General features: G+C 45.1%; 5 protein-coding genes across 5 annotated transcripts; 4 read left to right on the forward strand and 1 right to left on the reverse strand.

The window, feature by feature from the left end:
• Positions 1-828: 828 nt before the first annotated feature.
• Positions 829-4,075, forward strand: LAJ45_06088 (uncharacterized protein; the record flags this gene model as incomplete). The annotated part of the gene is made up of 5 exons (XM_046115655.1): positions 829-2,570; positions 2,624-2,732; positions 2,799-3,624; positions 3,682-3,758; positions 3,809-4,075. The coding sequence occupies 5 exons, from the start codon at positions 829-831 to the stop codon at positions 4,073-4,075; spliced, it is 3,021 nt and encodes a 1,006-aa protein (XP_045971239.1).
• Positions 4,076-5,445: 1,370 nt separating this feature from the next.
• On the forward strand, positions 5,446-6,334 carry LAJ45_06089 (uncharacterized protein; the record flags this gene model as incomplete). The annotated part of the gene is made up of 4 exons (XM_046115656.1): positions 5,446-5,503; positions 5,591-5,730; positions 5,842-5,970; positions 6,098-6,334. 4 exons carry the CDS (start codon positions 5,446-5,448, stop codon positions 6,332-6,334), a joined length of 564 nt encoding a protein of 187 aa, XP_045971240.1.
• Positions 6,335-8,884: 2,550 nt separating this feature from the next.
• LAJ45_06090 (uncharacterized protein) lies at positions 8,885-10,825 on the forward strand (the record flags this gene model as incomplete). Its single annotated transcript, XM_046115657.1, has 9 exons — positions 8,885-9,036; positions 9,139-9,223; positions 9,305-9,398; positions 9,472-9,632; positions 9,704-9,731; positions 9,781-9,994; positions 10,053-10,247; positions 10,299-10,524; positions 10,604-10,825. 9 exons carry the CDS (start codon positions 8,885-8,887, stop codon positions 10,823-10,825), a joined length of 1,377 nt encoding a protein of 458 aa, XP_045971241.1.
• A 2,216-nt stretch (positions 10,826-13,041) lies between these two features.
• On the reverse strand, positions 13,042-13,588 carry LAJ45_06091 (uncharacterized protein; the record flags this gene model as incomplete). The annotated part of the gene is made up of 4 exons (XM_046115658.1): positions 13,042-13,068; positions 13,127-13,224; positions 13,316-13,379; positions 13,574-13,588. 4 exons carry the CDS (start codon positions 13,586-13,588, stop codon positions 13,042-13,044), a joined length of 204 nt encoding a protein of 67 aa, XP_045971242.1.
• A 5,626-nt stretch (positions 13,589-19,214) lies between these two features.
• On the forward strand, positions 19,215-20,477 carry LAJ45_06092 (uncharacterized protein; the record flags this gene model as incomplete). The annotated part of the gene is made up of 4 exons (XM_046115659.1): positions 19,215-19,233; positions 19,382-19,690; positions 19,750-20,130; positions 20,350-20,477. The coding sequence occupies 4 exons, from the start codon at positions 19,215-19,217 to the stop codon at positions 20,475-20,477; spliced, it is 837 nt and encodes a 278-aa protein (XP_045971243.1).
• Between the last annotated feature and the right edge of the window lie 1,471 nt (positions 20,478-21,948).

Genomic DNA, 21,948 nt, shown 5'->3' on the forward strand with positions numbered 1-21,948 from the left:
AATATATGGCCTGGATGTAGATCTAAATCTAAACATAATTATTGACGAGTGATAAACCATGAAGATAAACGTTTACCAATCCTCCGAGGCTGGGGGACAAACATATTTTAGATCTGGATATAAACAGGAGTCTTAAGAGCTATAATAGGAACGGCTGCATACGTACATACATGTACTCATCAGATTTATATCATGCATGTGGTTCTTATATAAGGATGAAATATGTGATAAGCCAGAGACAATATGAATACTATACGTACTAAGAGACTAGAAGGGGTAATAATATTGCGCAGAACACCTAGTCTCGGTGAACTCTGGAATTGAGCGGATTCTCTATGCCAATTGGTCAATTACAAGGGTGATCTTGCAATAGGTTCCTGCTTAAATGCCCAGTTAGTATACAACCACCCCAATCATCAACTCTCCACCCAGCCTAAGAGCTCTTTGCAGTCCGGCTCGAGACTATATGCGATGAAGCTCTTAAAAATTATAGCAATGAGCACGGATAGATGCAGTCAAGGTTGCACAAAGTGCGGATGCAGGGGGGCCATTCTTGGCATGGTGACATCGGTCCACAACACCCAAATAAGCAGGACGCGATACTACGACATGGAGAAGATTGAGGAACGGTATACGACACAATCCCTCCGCTTTATTATCGTTGGCTCTTGACGTCTGCACCATGCGCTGAAAGCCGCTCGCTTCTGCCTTTGCATAATACATATTTTTGCATATGATATTCCTTAGATTCCTACATCCTTCCTCATCAACAAGCGCATCTCTTGCAAGCGCATCTCTTCCACCATAAACTACAAAACGCGTCAATCGATGGAAGGCCCTCAACGTCGTCGTCGCCCAGCTGCGACTTACGGAAAGTCAACCAAAAAGCGATACGCGGATGTGGTTTGTGGCGATATCTTCACATCTACAGATTCACCGAAAGAGCTGGAGGAGTTATCGGGGGAGGAGCAGCAGCAGCAACATCAACGAAACAACTCAAAGGGAGACCCTACAATAACTACAACAAAGACAGTTAAGGCGCGGAAAAACCAACAGATAATAAACGACCCCCCCTCAAACCGTATTGGTGGGGCAAGCCTACTGCTGAAGGATGGTCAGAAGAAGGCCCAAGCCACATTGAAGGGAAAGAATAAACGACCCATCGCAAATTCTGCTGTAACCAGTCCCCCAAAACATCATAAAGTCTTTGACTTTACCCCAAGTGATGACGATGACAATATTCCCCAGCCTCAAGTAGAAGATACATGGCGTCATAAAGGCATTGACGAATTTGATGTTCCATCTAGTGGCGACGAAGAATCTTTCGCCGTGCGAAAGAAGCCTCTACCGAATCAGTTACCCAGAGCTCCCAATACTTCTGTTAATACCAGCATGAGAAGATTTACGAAGGAAACCAAGAAAGGAAGGGATGGCTTGTCTTCTCAAGACCCCAAACTTGTTCGTAATAATTCTACTTCAAGAAGGGACGAGAACCAGGCAGCAAACAGCAAAGACGGCGGCAGAGACACAACTAAAATCAAGAGGCTCCCTCCAACCAAACCCTTGACCGATGTTCCAAAGGCAGTTTCTAAACTGGACGAAATCTCTAAAGCTCCGAAGCCTGCGAAAAAGTCTCTCAAGGCTTCAAACGAAGTACATCCAAAGTCGAAAAAAGCATTACATAAGCTTAGTACGAGTTCTGAACAAAGGCCCCGGAGACAGCCGTCACTTGAACCGGACATCATGACGGAACATTTATCTGAACAAACCGTTCGTCAAGCCCGAACGAAGTCGACTCAGACAAAACCTAAGATTAACCTTTCTAATGAACCTGCTAAACCTGTTGCTCCGCCAGTGATTTCTGATGAGACACCATTATCTCCACTATTATCTCAACAAGATCGTCGAGATTCGGTCCCTTATTCTCCTGGCATATTTGCACACGTCGATGGGTTATCCAACAGAAATCCTAAACAAGAAGGAGAATCCAAAGGAGCTAAGAGGGTTCCGAGGTTTTCGGAGATATTTCAAAGTGGTGGTGATGAACTACCAGCTCCCCAGCGCAGGAGGCTCATAGATAGACTTGGGGCCGGAAAGTCTGATTATCCAATGATGTCGTCGTCCGAATCAGAGAGCAGTGATGAGGATTTGGATGAATATACCTATCATGCTCAACAATCCACATCACAACCCCAGAATCTATTCGATTCACAACCAGGGGTTGATATTGCAATGGAGGAGTTACAGTTCACAATCGGACCCACCGCCAAACCAGTTTATAATAATGGCGGCCCAAAAGTTACTTATGCGCGGCAACGGTCTTTTCGAACGGAAGAGTTTGATGAAAATACCATGTTCAATGTGCCGCTTGTGATGTCACAACAATCCTTCGGGAGCAAACGCAATGATGGCATGGAAGATGAGGACTTGGAGGGTGAAACTGGGTCTAAAATGATGAAGACTATCCATGAGCTGCGTGAGGCCGGGGTGAACAACCGTTTCCTGGATGATATCGAGGAACTATTCGGTGATATTGAGGGAGACAGCCCTCTAAGTAGGCGGAGGTCTGGGTATGTTTATCCACACTATCGAGACCTGGCCGTCTTACTTACTCCTTTTGTAGTTATCTGGAACTAGCTGGGAAAATGCGAGAAAAAAGCTTCATCAGCAAGTTCCGTGCCAATAATTTCACAGAAAGATTGTTTACAAAGCTCAACAAGCAGACTGATGAGGTAGGGAATCATGCTACTTTCATTTAATGGTTGACTGTAAGATGTCTAATGAATCGACACAACCAGATCGTTTGCTTTAGCTTGTCTTACATCCTTTGCTGCCTCTTGCTTGAAGACTCCACGGTGCAAATAGCTTCCCAGGCTCGTAAAAACGGCTCAATTCCGATGCTTGTTCGTATGCTTGATTTTGAAAGGGATATTTATATCATCGCCAAAGACCGGAAAACAAATATTTCGAAAGCCACACAGAGTATGGTCCAGGATCTCCGTGTGCAGGTTGAAAAATCACCCATTTTTTCCAACAGGCGGCCAAAAATCCTCTCACCGCAAGTTATAGCTCTTAAAGTATTAGAACAATCTGTGAGAAAGCTTAGAGAAGCTGGTGTTGGTGATGATGTTTTATCTGCTGGTGGGTTGGGGAAATTAGTGCATATTTTGAATCCATTCGCTATTACAAATTTCAAGGGCGTTGAGAAAGCCCGGGACACTTTTGTGCTCGAGCTTGCCGTATCAACCCTGGAATCCCATGCGGTTGGGAGCCGGGTTCCTGCAGAGCAGCAATTTTCTCCTTCGGAACTTAAGATTGTGGCGGCCCTTATTCCGTCTGTGATCAAGATGGAAACGAGCGATGTCAACGATATTTTATTGCTGATTTTACGATTCACTATCAATCTCACGAACAACCGTGCGTCGATCTGTAATACATTCGCCGAGTCATCGCTCATCTCAGTATTGGTGGGGATGGTATGTACCAAATTCGACGATTTGGCGGATCTTAGTCTCGAAATGAACGAACGTCTCGTAAAGCTAGATCTGTTGATTCTTAGTTTGGGGCTTCTAATCAACTTCGCGGAGCTGAGTGACAGGGCCAGATGCGCCGTAGATGATCGAGGTTTGTTCGCTGAATCAACACCCTTATTTGCATTTTAATTCGTTAATTGTGCAATAGGTACCCCAGAAGATGAGAAGACACTCCTTGATGAGCTACTTCATATATATCTTGAACGACAGGAACGGGCAGCGGAGGTATTTTAATCACATCTATTTCGAAATTCTAACATGCTAATCTTTTTAAGGCTGATTCGGAAGAAGAATCCCAATCCAATGTTGCATTCGGATATCTTTCAATTTTACTGGGAAATCTGTGCCAAAATAGTAATATCCAGGAGAAAGTACGACTAAGGATGCCGAACGCTACGCTCCAACCCCTCTTCAATTCTCTTGAAGAATTCATCGCGCATCACCGGAAGGTGGATGACCAATACGAGAATTATGATGATGGTCCAAATGCGGCATTCACAGAAAGGCTGGAGCAGATGGTCAGGAGATTAAGGAAAGGATAAAATTTATAATGTACATTACTTTGGTCCCCGTATCTGATTACAGCCGTAAAGTTGTAGTCAACGAACTAGACGCCCTAATGAGGTTTATGTATGATATATTATCTAGCTACTAATCGGTAGTTTACTCTGGAATTTCCTCTTATCTTTCTCTTTATTTTTCCCTTTATCTACTTCTCTGTATAACTAAAACTCATTTTTTCTTATAATTAACCTGTTATATATGTATTTGATAGATTGGAATGGGTCATCTTAAGTTATGCCCATGAGTTCTATTAGTCGCTTTAAATGTGATTTGCTTCACGTTACCAGGGAAATGGTCACAAGAACAGAATGACGGTTGCAATATTGTTTGTTATACTTTTAGGGGAACGATTGATGCGTGTTGAGGGTGCACTTGAATCAATAGTGTTGAAGCTGCCTCATGTATAAGTGGGTAGGTACATATACCTGAGTTTACCCGTTCAGTGTTCTCGACGTGTTCTTTGCAACATAGACTACATCTACATAGCTACCTAGCATGCACAAGGTGACATTTATGGGTTAGAAAAAAACATGTGATTCCTACTACTACCAGCCCACGGCCTGGTTCGTGGAGAGAAGCACGTTAGTCAAAATGTTAAACGAGTGTGGTCCTCCCTTTTGCTCGCTTGTGAGGAGTTTAACCGCATATAACCACAGTCGCAGAAATCATCTTTACCTAGTATACCCCAAGGAGCATGTACATCCTCACCGGGAGGAAAGGCAAGAAATAAAGAAAGTTGTGTCATGAACGTGCCAAAAAAGTCAATCTAATCGGAGTCACATTTGTAGGTAGCTCAGGATCTCCCACCGCCCACCACCGTTTTTTACTCCAGATTTCTCCGCTGCATGTCAGTTGAAGCTTGCCTGATAATGGTTGTTTGAGCTGCATACATACTGTAGAGTACATAGCACCCTCGTCCATTTTGCTAGCGTCTGATCTTCTCTTTCCAGGAAAGAAGGAAGAAAGCCTAAGTCTTTTCATCCGTCTGCTTGATTTTTTGCGTTGCGCCTTGTCCTCTTTCCCTCACTGGCTCTTGCTAGCACACAAGTAGAAGGCAGAGTGTGGGTGTATTTAGTGCGTAGAGTCGCCAACTGAACTGAACTGCGATTGCTATGCTCAACCTGAACTGAGTCCGCGACGTAGTTTCGACGTGATCTGTTCAACAGGCAAAGCCGCGTCTCCTCTTCAACACCGACACAACCCGTCCTCAACCACCTCTTCACTTTCTGGAGTGTTCACACATCTAACTCCACAGTGCCTCTTCCCTTTCTAGCTCCCACCCAGTCTAGCTATCACCGACACTTCCTATCCCATCCCAATATACCGATAGTTGCATATCGTTTGTATAATGGCACCTCCCCACCCTAAACAGCGCAAGATCGCTATCGTTGGAAGCAGAGCGGTTGGTAAGCGTCAACTTCTCTCCCACCATTCCCCGCTACTTGGACCTCCGGTCCAACGAACTGTGGCTGACCACACTTCATAAAATGTAGGCAAATCTTCCCTCACGGTCCAGTTCGTCGAGAACCATTTCGTCGAATCCTATTATCCCACGATCGAAAATACGTTTTCAAGAGTGATCAAGTACAAGGGCCAAGAGTATGCCACAGAAATAATCGATACCGCTGGACAGGTAGGGGTTCCGTGTTCCCTCTACTACCTTTAATCTCCCGACTCCGAATCATTCCCCTCTCTTCATGACTAAATACTGATCCTGACGCCTCCCTGGCGAATCATTTTTTAGGATGAGTACAGCATCCTGAACTCCAGGCACTCCATTGGTATCCACGGGTACATGTTGGTCTATTCTGTCGCTTCTCAGCAATCGTTTGAGATGGTCAAGATCATTCGTGATAAAGTCCTTACACATTTGGTAAGCTCCGCTCAATAACCCATGGTTATTTGTAAACTCGACTTGCCATCCTATTCCTCCCCCTTCATGTTTCATCCCTTTATACAGACCACAAATGGCTAACATGGTGCTCGTTCTTACGATATAGGGAGCTGATTGGGTTCCAATCGTCGTTGTCGGAAACAAATCCGATCTTCATATCCAAAGACAAGTCAGCGCCGAGGAAGGGAAAGCTCTTACCCAAGAATGGAACTGCGCATGGACCGAAGCCTCAGCCCGTCACAACGAAAATGTCGCGAAAGCCTTTGAGCTGATGATTGAACAAGTGGAGAAAGCCCAGAATCCCTCCGCTCCACCAGGCGGCGGAAAGTGCACCATTATGTAATTGCGAAGTTTCTACTGGTCTGGAACCCCTGGTGTAGCGGATGTCTTTTTTTTCTCTTCCTTTCTTCCTTCGCTCTTATTTGATTTTAGAAGTTTGCTTCTTTTTTTTTCTTTCTTTTTTTTTCTGCCGTTGAATCTGGTGGTTTTTTGAGGTTAGCTGTACTTTTTTTCCTTCCTCTATGGCTGCCAGTGGTTAGCTAGGGGGACGCGGCGTTCCAATTCTTGTTTTCATTTTTCCTTACTTGGTTCTCAAATAGTCTTCCTTGGTATAGGGCCTAAAGCAGGAGGAGGTAATGGATTTTGCTTCTTCCATATTGATGGGTTCTGAGTGTTGTCCTTATTGAAGCGGTGATACTATGTTGTTCTCAGAAAGCTGCAGAAGATATGTGGAAGCTCATATGGCTGAAACGGAAACGCTCTTAGCGCAATCACAACTCACCCCCGGTTTTCTAATTTTTCGCCCTATAATCCTCTATGGCAGGGTCTTAGCTGACCACAGAAGGTGATAATTTGTCAATAAAGATTCGTTTCTCGATATTCTTCGGCCCCCCGATGCTTATATGCGGGTGACTTTGAAATGACATACCTGAGTTTTTTTCTTTTGTTCATAGGGCTGCGGTTTGCAGCCTGCCTGCAGATTGGGCAAGTCGTGCGTTATAGTTTAATTCAAGTGTTTGAATAACTATCGGTAAATATAGGTTAGATCGTACTAAGGGGTTGGTAGTCAGCTGCCTGGGTTGCTTGAAGTTTGGTTTAAAATATTCATTTTGTCGCTTTTGTCGAATCGGGTGATATCTCATGATTCACCCGGTGACTAATTATTCATGAAAAGAGATCTCTACCAGGAACTGAACTCTTACTGGTATAATAAATACCGGATGGTGTATAAAACGAATCTTAATTGAATGCTGGTACATAAAAACCTTGCGATATAGGTACCCGAGAATAGATTCATGCGAGTGATGATCCATGAACAAGGGTTCAGGCCTCCATTTGTAGATTCCCGTATATATATATATATATGAAAAGCCTTATTTAATCGATACTGCAATCTCATCGAGTTTCTCTTTACCAGTAAGTCTCGACAAATATAATAATTAAATTGGCCACCTAGTGTGGTGCTTGTCGGTGAATAATTGCTCTTTTTCACTGTGTGATGTGGCCTCACTTTATGACGGACAAATTTCCTTTTCTATCCGCATATGGGCATCCGGTAAAGATTAGATGAAGATTATTTTTCAGGGCTCAGCAGCAGCAGCAGCAGCTGAACTGGTTCGTGTAGGTTCAACGTCACAAGAACTAAATCATCGATTTTGGTGTCCCGTATCTGAATTAGTAGGATTTTGATGCTGCCAGGGGTCCGCATTAAGGGAAAAAGAACACATAGAAAACCGGAAGTGCCGCTCTCGCATCGATGAATCGAGCGTCACATTATGCATCAATGAGTTCTCGGTTAGGCCCAAGTGAATCTAAGGAATGTCGGGTTTCATACCACGACATCGGGATATCGGTGATCAAATCGGCATTGTACGGGTCGACAACCTGGCAAAAGCGACCGGAGATTGACATCTCGATCACTCAGATGGAGTTTAATAGGACAGCCTTTGACAAGTGGCCGTCCCAGGAAACAAAGGAAGGGCTATTCTCGTTGTACCGTTTACATACATACACACATATTGTACAAATGTAACATGTAGCAAACGAACAATGTTACCCGGCCCTGAGTACATAATATACGTTGTTTGTCAATCGGTTGGGGAAGCATGGAAAAAAGCATGGAGTAGATCGTGCAGAACAACTGAATCGTGGCTTCGGATCACGGCGAGGGGTATGTTTGTAGGGATACTCTAGTTGGAGATATATATGGGGGTAAGGAATGATCACAGGGATATGAATTGGAGGGTTGGCACTCTATGTTGCGCAGTAGGTAATATATTGAGCTCAAGCTCCTATTACTGGTTTCGATACTGGTGGTGGTGATGATGATGATGGCGGGGAATGGGGGTCGATTCTTGCAACAAAATAGGGCAATTTTTAAACTATGATAGAGACATAGAGAGAGACAGACGTGGGCATTTCAGTAGGAATTAATTATTAATTCCACGTTGCAGTATGGGTTGGTTGTTGTGATGGTTGCAATCATACATATTTTCGGTGGGTGGAAAGGTTCCCGGCAATCGGGCGCGTTGCTGCCATCATCATCCCTCGTTAGCCACACCTTGCTGCCTGCAGTTGGCAGTGGATAGGTATCTGGTTCTTCTCTGTTCATCTTTCTTTCTTTTCTTCCTCTCCCTTCTATCTACACCCCTCCCCGTCATTCCTACTTCAGATTCATCGTATCCTTCCCCCCTTTCCTCGAGAATTTCCATGCTTAACACCGTTTGACCCCGCCGTTAATTCTCTGTGTGTGAGTTTAAAAAACGCAAACGACACTCCCTTAAATTGCACCAAGACCGCTATTATAGGAGCAGCAAAACGAGGGACAACTAGCATCAGATTTGGTGGCAGAACGATATCAACAGTTACAGTAGCCAGCAGCTCGCGAATGAACATGATGAAGAGAGACAGCCCCGGCCCTTCCGGCTCGGAACCGCCGCGAAAAAGGCCTCTGACAGTCGACGCGAACGGCAAGCCGAGGTTTAAGGGTTGCGACGGTATCAAGGCATATGAGATCATTTGCAAGCTTGGAGAGGGCACATTCGGGTACGTTTTCGCTCTTTGCAACAACCTGGCTGGTAGTGAGGGGTTTACGGGTTGGGAGTTGCAATAGGTGGGGGTTTCTAACCGCGTATACTCGTCATATAGAGAGGTTCATAAGGCTCGCCACAGAGCTACTGGCTCCATGGTGGCGCTGAAAAAAATTCTAATGCATAATGCGAAGGAAGAAGGGGTAAGTCTTGAGACATCATTTCTGGCGTGTTTTTTTTTTTTTTTTTTTCGCGGAGTGCTGAAGATAGTCGATTCTTTATAGTTTCCGATCACTGCATTACGGGAGATCAAGATCTTGAAAATGCTATCACACAAGAACATCGTTCGATTAATGGAAATGGCCGTTGAGAGGAAGAGTAAGCCCCACACTTCTTTCTGTGGTCATGCAATCATCTCAATGGACTAATCGGATGCTGTGACAACCAACAGAGGAGCGAGGAGTTATTGGGAGGGGAACACTTTATATGGTCACGCCTTACATGGACCACGATCTCGCGGGGCTACTTGAAAACCCGGATGTAACATTTACGGAACCACAGATAAAGTGCTACATGCTTCAGTTACTTGAGGGCACAAAGTACTTACATGAGGTAATTGATCTACACTCTATTACAAATGGTATTTGTGCTCTATCAGCTAGCTAACGTGGTTGAAACAATAGAACAAGATATTACATCGTGACATGAAAGGTTAGACTGATCACACGGTTATAAAAATGACTCAACTAACATCGGACAGCCGCGAATTTACTCATTGATAACCGTGGCATATTGCAAATTGCCGATTTTGGTCTTGCTAGAAAATTCGAGGAAGAGATTCCCGTTGCTGGTGGTGGAGGGGGAAATCCTGGCCGGGATTACACTAACTGTGTCGTAACTCGATGGTACCGGCCACCAGAGCTTCTTTTGGGGGAACGAGCGTATACGTCGGCAATTGACCTGTGGGGTGTAGGGTAAGGCTACTCTACCTTATCTTTAACGAAATATCAATCGACTAATATACGACTATAGTTGTGTGTTTGCAGAGATGTATAAGGGAAAGCCGATACTTCAAGGCAATAGCGATATGGACCAATTAATGAAGATTTTTCAATTATGTGGATCCCCCAATGAAAAAAATATGCCAGGTTTCGAGAAATTGCCTGGATGTGAAGGTTTTAGGCAGTTTGGCCCTTACCATCGCGCACTAGAAGGCCACTACAGCGAGTAAGTCTATCTTGGTATACCTTGTGATGTCTCGCTAACTGATGTGCCAAGTAGGATGGGCAGCGCAGGCGTGTCCTTGCTCTCGGAGTTTTTAAGACTCGACCCCCGCAAGAGAATCAATGCTATTGATGCACTTAAACATGAGTATTTTACTACTGATCCCCAACCTGCGAAGCCAAGCGATTTGCCAAGATTCGAAGATAGTCATGAGCTTGATCGGAAAAAGTTTCGCAGTCGGGCCAATCTTCCACCTGCACCGGCAGGAGGGACTGTTGGTGTAACTCACAATCCCGCAGGGGGAGAATGGGTTGGGCGAGCTGGTGAGGTTCCATGGACAAATGGATCTGGGGGACCAGCGCAAGGCAGACGCCCTGATGGCCAATGGAACAACGGAAGCGCAAGACACGGGGGAGGTCGTCAGCACGATAATCGACCACTACAATCTCACGATAGTCGGATACCACAGGGACAAGGGCAAGGGCACAGACCACCCGGACCAGATCATCGTCCAGCCTGGACTAGGGGCCCCCACAATCAGATTCGGGCCATCGAGAACTAGGCATAGGCTTGCCCCCTAGACCACCTCAACCCCATATGGATAGGCATAGGGGAGGACCAGGGAATAACCGTGGTGGGGGAGGTGGGGGAGGTGGCGGTGGAAGCGTCGACACCTACATACCGTCTTACGGTGGTGGTGGGGGCGTGGACGATCGACGAGGAGGGGGGAATAGCAGAGGAGGTTGGGATCGGGATAATAGGGGGGTAAGTAGAGAAAGGGCGGACTGGAGAGATTCACGGGGTACGCACATGGAGCGGGGATTCAGTGGAAGTACTGGCGGGGGTCAGCGGAGAAGCTCTAGCCGCGACCGTCATCGGGACGGCGGTGAACCAGTCCAAAATAACATATACCGCAGATGAGCAGCATTACACTGATTAAAACGAGTGCCAAAAATTTCTTTGGCCATCGAAACTTGTTTTAAAAAAAAACCGCGGAAACAGACTTAGATTGAACGGCAAAGAACCGCGGACAAGACTTTGGTCTGGTTACCACATCGGGGCCCACACGATGTGATGAGAAATTGCATTTTTTTCCTTGTTTACAAAAACCTCAGTTTTTATCTCTTTTGTTTCTGAGGTGGTGCTAGAGAAAACGGGGTAGTTGGGGAAGATGAACCTGAACGATTTCACGAAACAATTATCTTTGTGGGTGGGTGTTTGCGCTTTTTGTCTTGCATCAGCGGAATCCGAGCATGGGGTGGGGGTTTGTTATTGATTTTCGCTGTTGGCGAGGTTTGTTTGCCGTCTTCCTCCCTTCTTTCAGCTCTACCGATAGCTAGCCTCTTTCTTCCCTTTCTCTTCTTTGTACACTATTTTCCTTCTCTATTATTGTTACGTGAACGAGGGAATTTTGGTCAGGGGCCTGGAGTGTATTTGGGATATCTTAATTTCTTCAAAGGGCGATCAAACAGTGTATTGACTCTAGGACTCGAGGTCTATTTCTGCTATCCTCCACTCTCTTATGTCTGCTTCACAGTATTATACCACCTCTCAGGTTGTCTTGTATCTAAAATCAGGGTACCAGGGGATTTCGATTAAAAAAGGAAGCATAGGATTTCCGACATCAAATTTGCAAAATCACATGATACGTAAAAGAATGAGGTCCATGATGTAAGTGCTTTTTTTTCCTTCCTGGAGACTGTTTCTGGCCAAACAGTTGCACGTGCACTGTGAGCTGTATTACCACATAAACCCCTACCTACCCGGCCCACAGATTAGAGCTGTCGTTGTCGGCAGATCCTAAAGCAGTATGTCCGTCCTTGCCTATCTTCTTGCTGGCGATGAGTGGTGTCGCTGTTTTAAATACCGATCGATAAACCTTAAGTGTTTCGATACGCGGTTGGCTCTTCAGCCTCACGGCCTTGAAGTTAAGATGCGTGGCCGTGTTTGTTGTCGTCGTTGTTTTCCGATCTTGATCTATCTGGCTAGAACTCACTTCTGAAACAGTTATTGTGTAAGAAGATCTCTCCGAATACTTACGTGGAAGACTTATTACTCTAGTATTGCATGCAGTACTGTTCTTACTGACGTTGTAGCACCTGTGATCTCTACATGCAAGTATCATAAGACTCCCCGCGATACTAACTTACTTTAGAACATACATCCATAAATATATAAAAATGTACTTGCTGAAATTTGGCTATGCTGAGATAACCGCATATAGATACATGTACATACATGTAGTTAACAATAGATATCTACCGATCACTGACATTAATCACTTGAGAACATCGCTATTGAAGAGAAATAAACTGGATTTATCATGGGGAGGCTCCAGTGTTACAAGATTTACGGCAAAGTTTACTGGATCTGAGATCGTATCGTACAATCTGTTGAATTATAAAGTTATAAGTTCAAGTATTGTTGCGGGGTTGTTGCTGTTGAACCATTTATGAAACATATAGTAGTCATTGTATGTGCGAACACGAAAGTGGAAGTGGGCTACAAATCGGTATTATCTCCTGTCATCAAGCCTAACCACTCTGCTGTGGGGAAAAATAGAACTAACCCCCACGCTGAATTTGTCTTACTTTTATAGTTACCGTTACTATGGATATGTAGCAAGTAAATACATAGATTACTAGCTATCTATTTATTTATTTAACCAACCCCAGATTGCTGTAGGTGTGCATCAACACCCGGCTAGTTAAGCAGCGGTTTACATACATACATGTACATCTGTACCACCCGTGAGTGCGGTCCGGTAGAGTGAAATATGTAAACATCGCAAAAGCCATCATCCGAACTCCTTATTACAATACCTCTTCGCAAAAGGAGATTAGATCGAGATGCACCGGCCTATGGGCGGGAAGCTTACCTACAGACTTAAGATAGCATTTGCTGCGAGATATGGTTCTTAGCACTTGCTGTATTAGCCTCCCCCATAGACAGTAAAAGGTAGATGTATCAAATGATAAGCCTAGGGTTCCGTAAGCAAAGATAGCGGAGATGAATTCTTCATAATTTTGTTTCCAGAATAAGTCCTTGACGCCGCGGGATTTGGAGAATACCTCCCGGTTCCCTCCCCCTTACGCAAGGAACAACAAACGATTTAGACCCCGACTTTGACGATTCCTGGAAGACAGAACCCCAGGGTTCGTTTTATCCCCCCTCTATCTCCTTCGCCCGTGGTTACGGGGGTTATTAGTTTGGCTCAGTGGGTTGCCCCTCTCTATCGATGTGTCGATCGGGACATTCATCGGCCAGCTACGATAAGAAAGATAAGGCGTGGATCTGCAGCAAGCCCAAATAAGCCTTTATGCACGCACTGTTGCCAAGTGCATGCGGCTCTGTTTGGGGCCGGGCGAGTGCTAGCTTGTGATGAAGGGCACTTAGGGCCCTGTCAATAACGGCAAACGCACTACGCACTACGCACGTACCTACATGAATGCAGACAAAGTAAACATAGTTGCGTAAATAAATAATAGGTAATATACTAAAGGATATTTACCCTGACACACTAGAGTAATAACCAATTAACAGCCAGTGATTGGCTAGTAATGATTAAAGAGGACCACTTCAAGCACTAGCGCATTGTAAACAAATACTGTAGATCAAGCCCCTTTGAGTTAGCTGTTAGAGCGAGGTATGAAGACGTCTATGCATCCGTCTTCTTGGCCGGAAAGCAGAAAATAGGGGCGTACCGGCTGCACAACATAGAAGTGTCTCGGAAACTCAATTCAACCCGATTATAGAATACGACATTATTAGCTTGACGTCGTGGAGTGTTTTGAAACTTCATGCCTAAAGCCCATGCTTCTACCTCCTAGTCCTGTTCAGAAGCTTAAGCTCACGACGAAATAATCCGGCTTATTGAGCCGGATTATTCCGCTATATCAGAAGGAACTTTAGCAGCCAAGACTTCTACAGTTATCTAGGTAGTGGTGCTGTACCATATGTGTCGTAACCAGGTTCTGACCGATGTTACATGCAGTTCTGTATGGATGGATCATGGGGATTTGTCAGTTTTCAAAAGGGACCAGCTCGAGGCAGGGGGAAGCCGCCCAAAAGTGAATGAAACGCGCAGAAATCGCACCGCTGAGCCTTGGTCTTCTATTCAATCCTATTATTGCTGAAATCAACCGCCTTGTCTGCATCAAATCGGCTCTTCCTTGAAACTGGACATAATCCTCGGGTTTGTATATCATCTGGTGCTGAAAAATTCCCGTTTGTTCATGTTGTATCGATATATATTTCTGACCATTGGCAGTTAGCCTTTGACACTCAGTATAGCACATGTGCACATGGATACATGTCACCTAGACATATAAGTAACAGAGCCGCCGAGGCCGGGCCAGCCTCCAGCTGCTTATTCGGGCTTGTCATCGACGGAGAATATCTGGTAAACTAAATAACATCTGTCTGATGATGATGATGGTTATGATGATGATGGTTATGAGCTCGAGGGTGAGTGTCAATTGGGGTAGATGAATTTGCTTTCTAGCCGTACGCGTCGTTGGTGGTTTATGGACCCGGAGCAAAAGCCTCAAGGCTACAGCGAACTCATGTACCTACATGTACATATACCAATAGTAGCATATGGCTGCGCACAGTTTGAGGCTAATCCCAGGCTATAATTAATAATATATGTATTATTGTAGTACGGACAACGAGCACCCAATAAACTAAATTTTTAGTAACTCGATTGAGATTATTATAGGTACAAGTAGTCCATGTAGCTTATAGATCGCGGGGATACTTTGTGCCCAACTCTTACCCGGGTCAGGATGTAGGTTTAACACCCGTTCTAGGAGATGGGTATGAGACGAGTACATATATACAAAGGGGATGTGGCTTCTCTACCCTGTATCAAACTAGCACTATGTGATTCATGAAATTTGCCGACAAGCTCTCTCTCTAATCAGCTATCCTAAATTTCCTTTCCCTAAATTTCTCTTTACTCCTTCAAAACATATATAAGGTCTAAAAATTTCAATGTCATGTGACAGTTACCATTCGCACTATTGTGCTTTAATTTAAAGTCTCCCTTCCATCATCAGCACTACAATGCCATGTAGTACTATCCACGATTGTATGCAGATGTGAACCTATTATAGCAATAATCACTGTTCACTTGAAAAGTGCATGCATGTAAGTATATATCCCAGTTTATCTTCTTTCTGTTACAAAGCTGCGCATTTCACTGATCCATCCTCCCAATTCCCCCCTATCAAGCATTCCCTTACGATGATTATAGCTCATAACTAATTAAAAGATAGAGGAACTACTAGCTCAGGATAGAGGAACTAGGATTGCAGCGGACGAATAGACAAAAACGAGGGTGTACTCTGAGCATTGAACTTGATCGTCTTTCTTTCACCACAACTTGGTACTCAGCCGTTCAACATTCTTTTCTATCACCAGTTTGGAGAGTCTTGATTTATATACGGCCCCACGGGTCATTGTATCTTCTCTCTTTGAGATGGATGAGAAGACCCTGAGTGATGGCTCATGTTACCGGTCCACTAAATCAATAAGTTAAACCCTTCGACTATAGCTACTTAGAACACAGAGGGATCTTAGTAACGAATAACCTGTCGAGAAAGATGATGTCCTAAAGACTTACAGCACCTAAGCCTCTCATATCGATAGCATGGTTCATAAGGTCGTCCGAGGTGGCCAGATCCAATGCAAACGCCTCGATATACCTCTATTCTTGAGTGCATGCCTTATCATACTCGAACTCAGAGGTATAGCGCCGAATAAAAACTTAGTGCACTGAGAAAAACCATGGATTATTTCTTGGCCAATCCAGAAACAACATATCTGCGCCCTGAGACCTGAGGATAAGTATGTCGACGTATTGTACAAAGAGGTATAGCTTTGATGAGTATGATGTTCTCCTGTGCTGGTCATGCGTTTGAGAGATTTCCAAGGTTTCGAGATTATCTCTGGTGCTGCCATGGCGTAGACCTCAAAACTCGAACAGGAAAGTCTACCTCGGGATACGGGCCGGTCCGTGTTGAACCACAGTCCAGTTTATTCACTAATTGAGTGTTGAGAAGGAGAATAGGTCTATGTATAAATCCTGTCACCAATACCTTAGATACTATACTCTATTATAAAGGATCGAATGTGGAGAGGTCTTCTTCTACACCAAAGTACCAGAAACTCGGTGTCTTGTCATTTCCGTGGAAGTTGTTTGGGGTGTTAGAAACAGTACGACTTCATTATATTGACTGTGACTGATATTAGGTTGGGTTGAGACTGAGTTTACGTGGGAGGCACTGTTTTCTGACCTCTTCAACATACCGAGGAATTGAGGTAAATAAGCTAGGATAATAGTCTCATCATTATGAAAATAGCCAGTGATCAAGCTCTGCCGGCCCCATGGTCATACCTCTGATTTATAATATTAAGATTCAGCTAGGCTTAAAGTACCACCTTCACCGGGATGGCTAATTCCGAGAAAAAATATTTAGAACATGATAAAGATAGTCTCATACATGGTTAAAGGATGACACTTCAATTATCGATGTGCATTAAGATGAACATCTCATAGCAGACGGGGAAGAAGGGACGAAGACGTGGAAGGAGAGGGGAGAGACGAGGCTTGGGTGGGGCGAATTAAGAGACGGCGTCTAAAAGAGGGCAGAGCACGGGGTTTCCCTTATATCGGTTTACATCTTGTTCTACTTTACTGTTTTGCTTTAGTTTTGATACGCGTGGGAGGTGGTGGAGGCAGAATGGGAAGTTCTGGGGCTTGGTGTGATATTGCCATAGTCGCTGTAAGGCTGCATGCAATTAATGAATTAAACAAAAGAAATTTTTTTCTCATAGCAGACTCCTGGTATCAAAGAGACTCTCTAACAGGATCCTTCGTATTGGCAGGAATTGCTGCTTCCAGCGCGGAATTTCTTTTTGCCATATGTTCTATAACCTCCAAGGGTATTGTTATATGCTCTGAGTTTGCTGAAATCTCCGTGAAAACCGATATATATCTCATATATTTCACCAGTAGAGAGTTAATATGTTCTCTTTCATGTGAGGAAGCAGTCTCCCAATTTTACAATCAACCATGGTCGAGGACACCAAATGCATAACTAGGTTTGTTATTATTATCTACATGTATTTATGGCGTTTAATTGAATAGTTCTGTTCTTATGCTTACATCTATCAGTACGATCGAATGAAGTGATAGATTTCACAAAAAATTTCCTTCCGAGTCATTTTTGATGATGCTATCCACTGCCAACCTGCAAATATTACTTATACCCTCAGAACCTTCTTCATTCGGCTGTTATTCAGCACCATGGTCCCATACAGCCATGAAACCGAAGATTTCTGATCTTTATGCTTCGTGTTTCATAACAAGCATAAATGACTCTAGTATAGATATGGATACGTGGCAGGCCATCTAATAGTATCAATGCTAGCTTGAATTTTACGGGATTTGAAAATTGCTAATAATGCCGGTGATCTATGGCTTTACAGTCTTGCGTAGGCCAAGACACATAATTTGTCCGTTAAGGGAGCCAAGCTAGCTACATGCTTTACGCAGTGATTGGCATCAACCGAAGCAGTTATCATCCTTCGTGTGCTCCGCAGATGGAGACATTAGGCCCACGACGGCGTGGTGATAGCCATGAAATCTAACTCTTTCCAGGCTCTGGAATCGCCAGAACAAGTAAAGAAGAAGTCACAGGCGGTGACCTCACACAAAAACAGATTCGCGGAGTGAGGGTTAAGCTTACTAGCCAGTAAAACACCTCTTTGAGGGATAACCTCCACTTAGTGCCCGGTCTGAAAACGCACGAGGGGATATGGCTATCAGAATCCCACCGTTACGATCCTACGTATGCGCAATGGCACTAGCTACCGGGCCGAGCCGCCTCCAGAGGACATAGCGGCCGGCGATATTGAAATATCGGTATTTCAGAAGCAAACGGCTGGGATCAGTGTAATTGCAATTGCATTTAATATGTGCAAAGACCACATTGAGCCCTCGCAGACTCTCTGGATGGGTAGATAATAAAACATTCTGTCACAGATTATCACTCGGAATGCAAGTCATCGCCGTGTGTTACATATGAAGCGGAAACTTCCTACCGACCCCCAAGTGTGTCTTTGCCATTTGACCGGACAACCTCAGCCGAGACACTCGGCATGTAGATTACGGTACACAAACCACCCCTACGAACCCCTCCGAAATTTACAGGTATGTATCCTCATTGACTCTTTATCCGAAGCGCCTAAACTTCATGAGGTTCGCTCGAGTAGCCTTAATATCAGTATTAATACAAATACATGTACTCGCGTCTAGGATAAAGAACCAGAACATGCAAATGCCTAGTTTGTATGGCAGATCAGCGCCACTCCATACAAATAATCCCTGCTTTCTCACTTGCATGTTCTGGTTCTTTTTCCCTGACGCAAGTACGCAGTTGGCGGTGTTTCTGTGGTGGTGCTGGTGTCGGCCTTGGTTCTGTATACAATCACCGCACTGTCATTGTACGGTCCATACCTCTCATGTAGAATAGAAGTGCGCAACGGAGCTGGGCTATTATGTAGAGTATATGCTATTTCCGGGCTCTTCCATGTAGAGGCCATCATCTATAGACTTTTACTTCTTTAGACACTACACGACTAAGGCGCGCCCCGTTGCGTAGCGCTGTCGTTATCACAACATGTTAGGCCCACGACGGCGTCATGATAGACACAATTTTAATACCTTTTAGAGAAATTTTGCGTCCATCTTGCCGATATTTGCAGTTAGCTTTTACAATTTGCATGGTGAGCCACCAACCGCCACATGTCAAGGATCCACCCGCTGCTTGCTTTCTGTGCACGGACATCTTTCTTCTCTTCGACCGTGACTTTACCGACATTGGTTATTTTCCTTTTTGCCCCACCAAAGCTGGACGTACGTTAGGATCACCCGCTGTCCCGAACATAAGGATTAACTGAACTATGGTGCTTCATAAAAACAGTATGTACGAAATCAATTATCCAAAGCCCCCTCCCCCCCTCCCCCCCTCCCCCCTTTTCCATTCTTGCTTGACCCTTCTTCTTCTTCCCGTTCCTTGTGATTGGTGATGCTTAAGCAAGCGAGGCGCTAACGTGCTTTTGGATGATAGAGTGGGATAAGAAGGCGACTCGCGCGCATGTGAGAAAACTGAAAGCTCAGGGTAAAGAGGACGATACCAAAAAGCCTCGGGGCGAAAAGAAGGAAGGGGAACAGCCTGGGACAGCTGGGCCCAATAAACAAGAGTTCCCAAAGCTACCAGGGGCTGAAGAAGCAGAATCAGAAGACAAGGATTCACAAGACGAGGAGGCGGACGAAGATGAAGATGGAGAAAATGGCGGAGGTCAATTCAGTAAGCGGAAGATGCAGAATAATGCATGGAGATATGAGCAAGAGGAGGAAGAGCCTGTTCCAGGTGAAGGTGAGTCGTCTTTTGACCGGATTTTCACCGAATATATCGGTATTGACGGCATTCTGTAGAACCGGAGGAGCCCGAGCCCGAGCCCGATTATGTTACCATGACAGTACAGCGCAAAGGCCAATTCGATGCTCCTAATAAAGTTCCGGAGGAGGACTTGGACTTGGGTTTCCTGAAGGATTTGCAGCTGCAAGGGCAAAGATCCAGAGGAGCTGAAGGCAGTGAAGACTTTGGCGGAACAAAGGGGAAAGTCGTCAAGGTTGACCGCAAGCAGTTTGAAGATGTCACAACAAAAATAGCAAAGAACTCAACGGTAGACGCGTTTAGACAGAGATTCGCGCCCAGAAAGACGAAGTCTCGTGTTGGAGGCGGGGGTGGGGGTACAGGGGAGGACGCACCGGACGACGACGTCGATTCGTTCCTGGAAGAACTGAAAGTAGTCGGTAAAACCAATTTTAATTATATGAACCTCTCCCCTCCCCTCAAACGTTTCTGCTGGCTTCCTGTTCTACAAATAAGCCAGTGATGAAGCGTTGATGGTTTCCTATCACATCTTTCTCTCTCCTTTTGTCCCAGAGTTTTCCTTATAAAACCCCCCCTTCCCTTTCTCGTGTAGCTCGTTTTGGGTACGTTATTTTACTGATGCTGAGCCCCTCACGCAGAGATCACCGCGACTCGCCCAGCTGGGTCACGGGAGATAAGCAGTGATCTTGGCAAGGGTCGCACCAACGAAGGTTACGAGCACGACAAGGACGATGACTGGCTAGACGGCATGTTGGGTGGAAGGTGAGGGAATTGTACATACGGTAATATATATTTGTCCGCGTGTGAAATTTCAACCTGCTACCCATAGTTTTTCTGCATTCGTCGAGCGGTAGCGGTCTGTGAGCCCCTACCCTACTTTGTTAAAAGACAGAAGGCAAAAAAAATGAGGTCAGACAGATTGGGAAGGGCGTAGAGAAGAATAATAGTAATAATGATTTGTGGGGGGGCAAAGTAAAGGCGAGGGGTGAGGAGGGGAGGGGAGGGGGAGGGGGAGGGGGGATCATTTACTCAATGAAGGACGAAAGGGGTAAACATAATAAATATCAGGAACAGGAGAAGGCGAAAACGCGACAATGAAAAAAAAGTATCTCAAAAGATGAAAGACGAAGGGAAGAACAAGACCGTAAACGTCTGAGATTTCACGCTGGAGGAACTTTAAAATAATATACCAATTTATTTCCCTAGGTTTGGTAGAGAGTTTAGATGATGTGGGAGAGCTTTAACCCTAAGGATCAAACAAGACCAGTTTCATAGCCGCCCGAGGGTTGGCGGTTGAGGGAAATATGAAACACTAAGCCCCTGGACAGGGGGTATTTGAAACGCCAGCAAAAGCGTAGCGAAAAGATCTTCCTCGTGTGCCTGTGTGGTGTTGCTGGTCTGTAAGTGGACTGGTTAACGAATTCGCAAGTATCGAGGCTACTAACTGAGCCAGCCTCTCTGTCGCTTGCTGTTTCGCTGTTTCCTCATATGGCAGAAGGCCTGGTTGGACCATTCCCGTCTGGCGCTCTCATTAGTTTTCTGGCCGCTCTCTCTCTTCGTTGTTTCTAAGCCCTCTCGTTTCTAGCTCACTGTTTGTCCAGAACTTTAACAACCATTTTCCTCACACATCTTAGATTCCCTCTATCCCTCTCTCTCTTTCTCCCTCGTTTTGCTCTACCTCTTTCCCCTTTCCCTTCTCACTCTCTTGGAACTCGTAGACCCTGAGTTTACCAGCTAGGAGGTATCTACTCATCCACCCATCATCACCCATCCATCCATCCGTTCTCCCTCTCGCCTTCCCCCCCCCCCCCCCCCCCAGTCACCACTTCTAACTCATCACATCACTCACCCCTTCTCACTCTCCCATTTCCCCTTCCTAAACTCGCTCTTTCTGTTCTCCGACTAGCTTCCTTTCCAGTGCTTCACACTATTATTATTTCCTTCACTCAAGCCTTTCCGCACCTAAATCTACTCCTTCACACATATCCACCCCCCCCCCCCCCCCTTCCAACTCCTCTTCACCCCTTCACCCCTCCACCCCTACTCTTCATTTCCTTTCCTTTCCCACCTCCCCTCGCTTCCTTTTCTCTCGCTCGTTCGCTTTTTCTCGACGACACATCGCTGTGGATTTGTCACTCTCGCTTCTTGACCAAAATCCGCTGCCGCTGTCTATTTCGTCTTTACTGTAATCACATTAAAGCATCAACACCTCTTTAATTGAGCTTTATACAATATGA

This window comes from Morchella importuna (assembly GCF_003444635.1).
Source record: "Morchella importuna strain M04M26 chromosome Unknown Morimp01GS017, whole genome shotgun sequence".
Lineage (NCBI taxonomy): Eukaryota > Fungi > Ascomycota > Pezizomycetes > Pezizales > Morchellaceae > Morchella > Morchella importuna.